Here is a 12,287-nt window from a genome sequence, read left to right on the forward strand (position 1 = left end):
CCTTTGCTCTCTTGTCCCCATCACCCGGTATTTTTTTTTTTTTTAACTTTAGCAAACCTTGGCATTCCCCCAAACATGCTCCCTCATATTTCTCATTCCTTCTTTCTTTCTTTCCTTCCTTTCTCATGCATTGCCTGTTTTGGCTTCATTACTGTTGGAATTCAGAACCTGAGTATTCACTTAGAGGAGTAGTTAAGCTTTGAGCCTCCAGATGTTTTGCATGTCAATTTCCAGAAACTCAGCAAGCATAGTCAGTTTTCAGGACTTCTGGGAGTGGAAGCCCCAAATATCTGGAGGGCCAAAAGTTGACTACCAGTGACTTATATAACTTTTTCTCCCAGTCATCTCTACTGGATATGGTCATTTTCTCCATGCAGAGATAGTGTGTTCACTCAGCCAGGCAGCACATGAGGATTCCCCCCCCCCCCCCTTCTGCATGGTATTTCATGCTGGAACCAGAACATCTCTGGAATCCACTCTTCAAATATTAGCTAGAAAAGCCAGGCCTTACTTTACTTATAGAATACACAAAATCAGAAGAAGAAAGACAGCAAAGTTCATTTTGTTTTGTTTTTAAAAATATCAGTGATAATTCAATCAAGGGGAGTGTACAAATATATGTATTTTCAGAGCATTTGTGAAAATATCTGTTATGTTCTCTAACAGAGCTCCTCCTTAGATGCTTCACAATTACAAAGGATCCTTAACCAAGTAGTCCTGAAAGGTAAAACCTTTTTGTTTATATTATGCTTGTATCCAGCTCCAGTTACCTATTTTTCAGTAAGGGATCTTATCTCACACACTTTTGTCTCCATTCTGGGCATGAGCAGGGAATGTGCATGGCCAAGTGAAAACAGAGTTTATCACATGCTAAAGATTCTGGCTCAGCAAGAAAACTTTCCAGCTGAGCAAAATTCACATGCCTCAGCCCATCTCGGGGACAACTTAGGGTCAGCAATGTCATGGGGACACCTTGCTGACAGTTTAGCATGCAATAATCTCCGTTTTTACTCAGCCACACTCGTTCCCTACCCGTGCCCAGAATGGAAACAAAAGAGTGTGTGATAAGGTCCAAAAACAGCTTTAGCAGAAATATCTCAATACAGTAATGCCAAGTCTGAACCAGTCATAGCCATGAACTGAGCAGCCTATTTCAGCAAGGGCAGTTCTAGAAGCAAGGTCAATGAGTTCAGTGTGTCAGCCTAGCAAAATTCTACTAAATGGTAGATCAGTCACACAAAGGTGATACACACTCAATGTTCCAGTCTAGGGCAGTACATGGGCAACTGGGCTGAGGAGTTTGCCAGGCAAACTGCCCCAAATGGCCATTGGGAAAGAGAATGCCAAATCTAATGCATGGAAAAGACAGTAGATCAGTAGTTCAAAGGAACATATGAAGGAGACAGTCAAAACACAAGGTAAGATCAAATAAAAGTTCTGATTGCTATGGAATCATCAGTCACACCAGGGAGAAGCCAGAAGATAAGTTAGTAGAGTTTGCCATAGACATCTCCTTTAAAGATGGGCACTTTGTCAGGTTGCCACCACCCTCATTTGTGCTTTCATTCTGCACCACTATGTGTGGATTAGGAAGAGGCTCAAGAGAACATCTATCTCTTTAAGGCTCCAGATAATCTGTTCCCCAGCACCATCCACCCATGATTCTATTTCCTCCACTGAAGAGGAGTCTGCATGTGAAGGCATGGCACTATTTATTTATCTTTTTAAGAGAGAGAAAATAAAGTAACAGGAGCCATATTTTGAACAGAAAGTAGGTGAATGCATCTACTCCCTGGCTACCAAGAGTGCTGGGACACATAGACACTCTCAGTAACAGCAGCAGAACTATTGTTAAAGGCAAGTGTGTCACTAACCAGGTGTTGACGTCTCCATACAGAAAAGGAGCACTAAGCCCAGAGCCTCCTGCCATATTCCTTTCACTTACATATTGTTTTCTCAGTTGTCTTGCCTTCTAGTCCAGGATCCCAATGGAGAAAAGCTTTCCTTTGGGGAGAGACAGTGGGGATCGGTGCATGGTGTTCTCATGCCTTTTAGCAGTACTGTCTATGCCTCAGGCAAAAGAATGTTTAGAAGACTAGACAACATACATGATACCTCAGGGAAGTAGAAAGAGTGGCTTGTGGACCACATGATAGCCCAGGATCCCTAGCACCTCTCAAACTTCAAAAAAAGCATGTTTGTTTCTTTGTTTTAAAAAACTCATAATTTTGTGCCCTTCCTCATCCCCTGAGGCTTAGCAAACATCTTTTTGCAACAAACTTTTATTGATTTCCTTTTGTAAAAGATCTCTCCCGAGTCTTAAGCAACAGGGTGGGAATGGGGATGCAGATTGAATGTGGTGAAATCACTCTCTCCTTTATCTACCACTTTCCCATCTATAATAAGAAAAGGACTCCTTGGGAATTCGGACTATGCTGAAAAAAACAGGGTAAACCTCACAAGGAATGGACTGGGTCTCTGGACTGCCAATTACCTGTTCTTCACCTACTATAAAGTAGCTATGAATTTCACGAATCTATGCTTTAAAAAGGACACAAAGAACAGGTGGACTTCCAGATGTTATTTGCACTACAGCTCCCAAGCTATTTGAACTACAGTTCCCATCATTCTTGGCCAAGCTGGCTAGGGCTGATGAACATCAAGGTTCCTTATTCTTGATTTGCTTGAGGTACAGAACGTGTGTTCTTTTTCCTAATCAGTTTGTTGCATATATATCAATGAGACTCTATAGGCCTGAGAAGGCACAGTTCCTAAACTAGCTCCAAGAGCAAAAGATTGATAATCTTGATTAAGATGTGTCACAAACAGGAAATAAGAGGATTACAGTGTAATTACAACAGGGCAAATGTTAACATTGATTCCATGTACAAGTGATAAAATTATAAATGTTGGCTGAGACCTTGAATCATGATCAGAACTATGATGACAGAGTTGTATCACTGTAGTTATAACTGACTTGCCACCCCAACCTACTCTTCACAGACTGACAGTGCCATACATGAAGCATTTTTGAGGCAATGGAGATTGGAGATTGGAACACTAGAAAATGACATCCGCAGTGTTCTCCCAGTCACGTGGTGCCTTGAGAAGGGGTAGCTGGAGAGACCCCTTGAGGCCCTGCCAGAACTTCTTGCCCCAAAGCATTCTGTGCCCAGGAGTGCTCTACAGCATCTCAACCCCGCATCACCTTGGAAGCCCTTTGGTTTGGGTGCTGCTAGGCTGTCAAACTAGCTTTTGAGGGTCACGTTTAGTCATCAATGACCATAAATGTGAATCCCTAGCAGTTACAACATCATCTGTCCAGCTTATATTAGAACTGCCGAACAGGATAACAGCTTTCATCTCAATGTTCAGCTCACACCAGCTGGAGGAGGAGAAACAGTGAGTAAAATCCAGATGGGATTCCACCTCCCAGAGAGTGGTAGCTCCACCAGCTGTCTTGGCAGCTCAGAGGCATTTATTCTGCAAACCTAGGCCTGCCTTCCTTGGCCATTATTTTCTGCTTGGTTCCAAGTGACTAATTCCAACATTCAGTTGAAGTAGAACAAGTCTAGGAAAGGTTATGCTACAGCTTCTTTGACACAGTTAGTCTCAAAGGTGCAACAAGATCCCTTTACATACTGATATCCCAGACTAACATGGCTATGACTTTGAATTCTGCAGCATGCAGTTAAAGCACAAAGTACAGTAGATCCCACAAGCTTAAAGTCTGCTCTGTTGGAGAGACACATCCCATGCATTCACTTCTTCAGTCTGCCTTAAGGTGCACACAGAGCAGATCCTGGAAGAGCACTCAGCATAGCCATCTCATCTGGGGCACTGTTCATGGTGTGATTTCAGCAATTACCACATAAATACTGCTCCCAAGCATATTTGAATCCCATTTTTCATAAGAAAATGCATCTAATACAGGGCCCAATACCTATTTCCCTTCTTGTGTAGTTTGCAAAATATTAAATGTGAGACAGCCAGAGCTTGGGAACATTGATGTTAAAGATAAATTGCTCGTATTAATTTGGAAATTTACTCCTTAGTGCTAAAAGTTTTAGTGAAAATTACAGAATGAATTTGTAGTGTTAATCAGTAATAAAATTGGTTACATGCTGGTTTTTAAAAATGAAGAATCAATTAAAATGACTAAAAAGTATTGACTCCAAGTAATCCCCCTCCCAGGAAGGATTTAAAATGGTGTGAATCATAAATCATGACTCAGTAAATCAACATTCACGTTTAAGATAGTTACTTTTAAAATTAATATTAATGACTTAAATGTAGATGATCTGAAAGCCCATAAGTCTCAATATAAGCCTGCCCAAGCTACGAGTGGGTATTGAGTGTGTTTCTCAGTGCCATCATTATCAAAGTTGCATTTTGTAAAGATAAAGGACTGATTATCACATGGGAGGCAAGCGTCCTCCTTCCGTCTTTAAATTGTCTCATGTGCATGATTGGGGGAATATTATCACACTCCTGCATATGTCCATTACTGTTACTCCTCAGTGGTGGCTCCCAGACTGTGGAATTCCCTTCCACAAGAAGCTAAGTTGGTCTTCCCACCCCTGTTCTCTTTTTGCCAGTAGGTGAAGTTTACACAGGACGGTATTATTTGTCTGTTGCAGAACATATTTTAACTGGGCTGTGTTATTATTTTTATCATTAATATTATAGTTTGGCAGCTTTTAAAAGCTCTTTTAGATTAAAATTTGTAATACGATTGTGTTTTTAAAAAAGCTTTTCCATTGTTTTAAGTGTATTTTGGTTAAAATATTGTGAGCTGGCTTATGTCCCATGGAGAAAAGCAGGATGTAAATAAAACATTAAGTCTTCTATGCGACTGTTGAGGGCTAGGAGGACATATTACTCCCCCCAGAAGACCTTGAAGGATCACACCTCCACACAGCAGCTATTCCTGGCAAAAACCATTACCCCACAAGCCCCCAAAACTCTCTCTAGGAGATCATTTTCATATAGTCTTTCTGGGCTATCCTGGCCCATTTCAGGTCCGTGGAAGGGGGAAAGTCTGTTCTTAATAAAAGGTGAAGAAGTCATTTTTGTTCACTTTCTGTTTCACAAAAGGCCTCTTGTATGCCTAAATTGGCTCCGGGGGAGTGGGGGAGTCTTTGAAGGCTTTTTTTTTTTTACAAAAAATTGTAAAAATGCAATTTTTAAAAAACCTTGGGAGTCCCGGGGACACCCTAAACATGATGAAAATCCCTTCCACACCCCCAGAGAGTATTTTGGGGGGGAAATCTCTGGGGCTCTGGAAGCTACAAAAATGGCCCTAGGACCTGCATATGACCCATAGGCTTTGTCCATTCTTGTTTCAATGAACTGGGGGTAAAGAATCGATGTTAATGAATTATTTTCTGGCTCTGGAAAAAGTACACAGAAGTGGTATTATATTCTAAAATTCCTTGTTTAAAAGTAAATGGTTTCATCATTGCCCTCCCCATAGCTTCTTATTCTTGGTGTGTGTTGCTTTCTGATTTATCCATTTATAGATCTAATGGCCAGTCCAGGGAGCAGAGATGGATTCAGCTTCGATTCAAGCAAGAGCCTTTTAGCTTTGATGGATGTATCTTTTCAACAAATGCAATAAACCTTCCTTATGCTGCTCTGCCTTAGTCTGAGTTACAGCTGTGCTGAGCTTTCCATTGCAAGAGCCCTGTGAGTAAATATTTGCCATACAATCGGCCTTCCACTTTGGCAAGGAATCTATAAATTACCATATTCTTCCCTTTGAGGGCCTTTCTTTCCATTAGATGTCAGATGGAAAGTGGAAGATGATCATAATAATCCCCTTTTGCAGACGTCTGGCTTCCAGAGCCTACCTACAGAGCATAACATATTCCCTTCAACTAGCCCTTCCAGGAAAACTTTATCTTTCTCTGAAAGGTTAGCGATATGAAACAGTTTATAACCAGACTCATTTTTTATTTGTACCTTTTAAACTGATACATACTGGAATATAGGAAAATTTTAGGCAATATGTATTGCCCCCCCCCCCCTCCTGTTTTTGTAGTTTGCCTTTTGCCCTAGTCTGTATTTTACCAGGTACCAATCAAAATACACTTTTTAAAAAACATCCCCAGATTTTATCACAGGAACATTTTGAAATTAATAAATTAGATATCTGATCACAGAATATCTCCATGATTACTTCATCTGATGGAAGGACTGGGGGGGGGGGGACATAAAAGCTTGGTGTAAACTGGAAATCCAAAGGCCACTGATGGATTTAGTATCTCTAATTTGGGATGAAGTGACATACATTAGCCACAGAAAGCATCAAAATTAATTATAACATCCATCTCTGGGTGGGTCCAAATAATTTTATCTGCAGAGTGCAGATGAAAGTTCTGATTTTGTTAGCCAAAAAGGAAAACTATTTTTATTCCAGGGTTCTGTGTTCATTTCAAAGTTCTTTCTTTTATCAGGTTTCAACCTATATAATTGTCAATCAAGTCACAATCTGCCTGCCTAGGCCAACTTTTTGAAAGCTATATTCACCTGTTCTTCTTACCTGACTGTAATGAAATAGTCTTTGTTGTCTGAAGAATTTAGCAGCTGAAAGCGTACTAGGGGAGAGCTGCCTTACTGGAAATTCCATGGAGATTTAACTCCACTGTGCAAAACTGAGGAAAGTGAATATATTTTCCAGGAGTGCCCATGGGTATACCTTGCAACCCAAACCTGTATTTGTTAACTCAGAATTAAGCCCACGGGCCTCCTACACATTATTTCATTTCTCTTCAACAATTTCTCTTCAACAAGAGGTTCCTAAGAATCACTGGCTATCATTCTAGGGGATCCCCACCATACCTGGTAGCAGACAGGACAGGAGTGATGATGAAACAAAGACTACCTCAAGCAGTACCTTGAAAGCATGTGGTTACTGCCTTAAGTTATTCATTTGTTTAAAATATTTGTATATCACTGTTCACTAAATGAGAGCCAGTGTGATGTAGTGTTTGAGCATTGGGCTATGACTCTGGAGACTAGGGTTCAAATCCCTACTCTCAGCCATGAAAACCCATTGGGTGACCTTGGGCAAATCACACTCTTTCAGAGGATAGCAATGGCAACCCCACTTTAAAGAAACTTGCAAAGACAACTCCATGATAGGTTCATCTTAGTGTCACCATAAGTTGGAAATGACTTGAAGGTAAGATCAACAACAAGAGCAACAACATCATTGATTAAATTATGAAATCCTTATAAAAACTCTTGGTTCCATAAATCAATTTAGAATGCCTTGGCAGACAAATTCTGACCTGACACTGAAAATAATATTGCTGGCTAAGCCATTTCAGTTGTGAGCCAGTTGTGGAGACAGCTAAGTAGTCCATACATATACAGATAAATGGTCTGACTTGACAGATTTTTGTTCCACTGATATCCCCTTATTGTTACTGATGAGGATAAGAATTCTCTTTCCAACTCAAAAGCTCCACACAGGCAGCTGTTGTTGTTGTTAAGTGCCCTTGTTGTTCACTTTGACTTATGGCAACCCCATGAATGAGATACCTCCAATACCCCCTGTCCTTAACCTCTCTGCCTAGGCCCTGCAGATTCAGGAGTGTGGTATCCTTGTTTGTGTCCATCCTTCTAATATGCAGCCTTCCTCTCTTTCTATTACCCTCCACCATTCCTAACATTATTAATTGTTTTCCAGTGAATTGTGTCTTCTCATGATGTGGCCAAAGTATGACAGTATCAATTTGTTATTTTGACTTCTAGGGAGAGCTCAGGCCTGCTCTAGTACCCATTTGTTTTACCTTCTGACTGTCCATGGCATTTTCAGCAGTCTTTGATTTTTCCTATTTCTTTGTTGTCTAGCCAACCATTAGTTAACTGTTTTATCAGCTATCAGTGATTCCCTACCCCTAATAGTGGTGAGTGGCGTAAATGTCAGAAATGCAGTGATTTTGCTCTGCATTTCATCCTGGACTTGAAAGGAGGTGTTGAACTCTGCCCTGAAAATATATTCAGCACCTTGGATAGTTCCTTTCAGTCTAGAATAAAACCCAGAGCAGAATTGCTGTACTTCTTGACATGGATGGGAACCACCAGCCACTACTCAGCACTTCTGCCATTCAAACTACAGGTTCAGGTATTTCAGGTTTGTTTATTTAAGGGTTGTCAAATCAAAACTGACTTAAAACTTGACCATATAGCCAGATCAATGCTAATGGAAGTCTTTCACTGGTCGAATTTGAAAAACTTTGGAGAGATCTCAATAAGTATAAGGTATGGATGGAATTTATGAATCTCAACTCTTTTGTCATATGTTGTTGTCCTCAGAACTTCAAAGTTTACTTTAAAAATATTTTGTTACCATTCTCCATACAGCACTTACTTTCTGTTATAATGAGAATTTAAAAAGGTAATTTAATTCCATTGTTCAAAAGTAACTTGCAATTACTTAGCATTACTTTATGTTACTTTTTAGACAAGCTACACAGCACTGGTGTGTGGTACAAAATATAAATAAATACAAGTAACTGAGAAGTAACTAAAATTACAGTTATATTGGGAAAGAACTAATGTTATTCTTTTTTTTAATATGCAAAGGAATCTTGTAGCACTTTTGAGACTGAGAGAAAGAAATTGGTAGCATAAATTTTCATACTTCTTCCTCTACTTACTTAGTTATTTCTCTCAATTAGACTCAAAGATCCCTTTGCATACTGATCTAGAGTAACACGACTATGTCCTTGAATTCCTTTCTTTAGATTACAGTCATAGTATTATGACTGTATGGGCAAAGCGGACCACCCTGAAGGAGTGACTCTGTGCCCCCCTTTTGAGTACTGGATCAGAGCCATGTCAACTGCACTTTTTTGGGCCAAAATGAAGCAGCGAAATGCTGCTTTTTTTTGCCCAGAAAATGATGTTATTATCGCAGTGGCACCACTTTTTGGCACTCCTTTTGGCATATGGCATGTGGATGCCATACCAAGGGTGCACCACCATTCCACTTGTTTTACGGTCAGGCAGGTGGTGTGACACCGGCATCAAGGTACGTCAGGGTATGCATCCTCCAAACGCCACGCCCCCATGCCACCCTGATGCCAGCACTTACTGCCAGTCTGTACAGCCTCTAAGTTGTTCTTCAGTTACTGCAAAAGGAGCTAAATACATATATCTTACTCTTTGAACAATTCCTTCCGTATTCCCAAGTGGAATTTTTTAATACATAAATATGTTAAGAACAACACCCTCCCCATGATATCACAATGAACTGGTCCTACAAAAGTTGATTGAGTCCTCAAAATTGTTGGCTCAAGTATAAATATTTTCCAGGACATTTTTAGAATGGAAGATGAACAGAACTCTGGTTTCCTGAATGTCTCCAATCTGAAAAGGGTAATCCAGGAAAGAGGTATGTGATGTTTTCTGAACATATATAAGACACTTTAATTTTGAAATCTGAAATTTTTGAAAACATGTTTCTAAAAGCGAAATTTCACAAGAAGTTTTCTTCCTGATAATGAGGTAGGGGATCATCTACTTTATGTTGTGTGCCAAATTTAGCTACTATTAAAGAAATTAGTGCCAACTTTGGTTGTGGGTCCTGGTGAGTGCAGATATATGATAGATGCCTTAGGGGATAAATTCATATATTTAATTTCTGACTGCATTGGACTTGCAATAGTAGATTTGTGGAAATATATTTGTTTCATTTTTGTTTCATGTTTTTTGCTGGCATTCTAGTCCAATCCCACTTCTACATCAAGTTGCTGTTTTTTAAGCCTTCCCATAGGTATTATATTTTGGTATACAGTTTCCCTAATGTGTACAAGCCCCCCCCCCCATTTTCTCCACTGATTAAAGTATATTTGCACACATTTTCTCATTGCCTAAACTCAATCTGAATACATTTTTTTTCGAAAGCAAGAATTTTTAGTTCTGCATTTTTTTCCAATGAATGCATGGTTTTTGCAGAGGTGATGTAGCCACAAGGCTAAAGCAGCATAGTGCAGTAGTTTGAGTGTTGGACTACAGCTCTGGAAATCAGGGTTTGAATCTCTGCATAGCCATGGAAACCCATTAGGTTCAGTTTAGAATGTCTTAGCAAGCAAACAGACCTGGATTTGGCCAAGTCACACTTTCTCAGCATCAGAGGGGGGAAAGGGCAAACCCCGCAAATAAATCTTGCTAAGAAAACCCTGTGATAGGTTTACCTTAGTGTTGCCATAAGTCAGAAGTGACTTGAAGGCACACAACAACATTAGCCAAAGGAGGGGCAAAATGAGAACATTGCCCTCAAATTATAGACTCATAGATCATGAAATTATAGAATCATAAAGTTGGAAGAAACCATGAGGGCCATCCAGTCCAACCCCCTGCCATGCAGGAACTCTCCATCAAAGTATACCTGACAGATGGCCATCCAGCCTCTGTTTAAAGACCTCCAAGGAGGGAGTCTCCACCACTCTCTGATGGAGTGTGTTCCACTGTCTAAAAGCTCTTACTGTCAGGAAGTTCCTCCTAACCTTTAGGTGTGATCCTTTTTCCTGTAGCTTGCATATTTTTGTTCCAGGTCCTATTCTCTGGAGCAGCAGAAAACAAGCCTGCTCCATCCTCAATATGACATCCTTTCAAATATTTAACCAGGGCTATCATATCACCTATTAACCTTCTCTTCTCCAGGCTAAACATCCCCAGCAGCACCCTAAGTATCTCTTCATGAAGCATAGTTTCCAGACTCTTCGCCATTTTAGTCACTCTCCTTTGGACATGCTGTGCCCCCTTCAGTGGAATTTATCCTTTTGTCCCCAATTTTCACAGCATTACAGTAACTTGAAACTTCAATTGTGCAAGATTACCAAGGGAACACAAACATGGCAAATATCAGAGTCCTAAGTGTGAATGATTTTCAGTGTCTTGGCCTTTCCATTGCTACAATTTCAGTGACTGAAATAAAATTTCATTTGGGAGTCAGAATTCTTAATTTGAAGGTTAGTGCATTCATTTTGCTCCACTCACCAGCTACATTGCTGGTTTTGCCAACATTTAAAAGTCTTCTAAAATGTATGGCTATCCAGGCATGTTGTGCTTCCTCTCATTGCCAGAGAAGTGTGAACTGGGTTCCCATTTCACTATGAAAATATTGCCCAAATTTCCCTTTTCATTCATCCATACAGTTCAAGACCAAACTCCTTTAAATTCACCCTGACACCTGGTGATTAATTTTGGAATTGCAGCTGAGCTCTCCTTGCTGATCCCTACTACTGCTTCCCTTTCTCCTGAGTTGTTCTAACTAACTGAATCCTTTTGTGGCTGCATTTATATATGCAATCCCTCACATAGCATACAGCTACCAGCCAATAATGCTGCCTTGGAGATGAGATTTTAGATGACAACATAGCTCTTTTAGAAGCATTATCCAGTTATGTAATATTGTGATCATCAAGGCCATAAAGTGTAGCATAGCGAGGACAGCTGCCTGCTCTGTAGTCCTTAAAGACAAACAACAAGGAGTGCAGGAAATGAACTAAAGAAAGGTGTGTGCATGAGAAAAAGGAATGTAAATATGGCAGAGTCAACTCCTTTTCCCTGAACAGCAGAATTTTAAGAGAAAATGTAAACCTCCTTAAGATTTTCTTCGTTTCTCCCACTAGACTGCTTTGAAGTACGTCCTTCAACCCCAATCTGACAAAAACACTGCATCTAATTACTGATTTTGGAGTCAAATGAATTGCAAATATTTGTTGCCAGGCTAAGGATTAGATCCTTCTGCTGTTCCCAGTATGCTTTATTGAGAGAACATGTAGTCTGCTTTCACCATCATTTTCAGTTATCACCACTTGTATAGTTCATGGCACAAAGCCTTTGAACACCAAGGTTCTATCTAGTTCTTGGGGCTTCTACTGATGGATCATGCTGCTACCTTAAGTTTCATTTTATTATACAAAAAAAGGAGAAATAATAAATAACGTACACCTATTGTTTAATTTCTTTTTAAATTCCTTCATGCCAGTGCCTATCGTCACATCTTATGGCAGTGAATTCTGCAAACATTGTGCAGCAATTTCTTTTGTCTGTCATCTTGAACCTAATACCTGTTCAATGGCTCTCCCTAAGGTTCATTGCTCTAAGGTGCTATAAGCTTAAGTATGAAGTCAATGAATGATTTATGAAATTAAGGAATGAATAATATTGGAAGAGTAATAGCTCAATATGCCCTAAAACAAATATCATACTTATTTGTTTGTTTGTTTGTGTAGGGTATTTAAAAAATACAGAGATAAAATTCGAAA

At 39.8% G+C, this 12,287-nt stretch overlaps 1 protein-coding gene across 1 annotated transcript in view; it reads left to right on the top strand.

Moving 5' to 3' along the window:
• Nucleotides 1-12,287, top strand: part of CAPN13 (calpain 13) — a 106,885-nt gene that overhangs the window by 78,713 nt on the left and 15,885 nt on the right. The window contains exons 17-20 of the mRNA XM_042446033.1: nt 667-724; nt 5,523-5,596; nt 8,203-8,271; nt 9,328-9,406. Of these exons, the coding sequence (XP_042301967.1) occupies nt 667-724; nt 5,523-5,596; nt 8,203-8,271; nt 9,328-9,406 (280 nt within the window). The remainder of the gene's footprint in view (nt 1-666; nt 725-5,522; nt 5,597-8,202; nt 8,272-9,327; nt 9,407-12,287) is intronic.

The sequence above is a fragment of the Sceloporus undulatus genome, chromosome 1 (assembly GCF_019175285.1).
Source record: "Sceloporus undulatus isolate JIND9_A2432 ecotype Alabama chromosome 1, SceUnd_v1.1, whole genome shotgun sequence".
Taxonomy (NCBI): Eukaryota; Metazoa; Chordata; class Lepidosauria; order Squamata; family Phrynosomatidae; genus Sceloporus; species Sceloporus undulatus.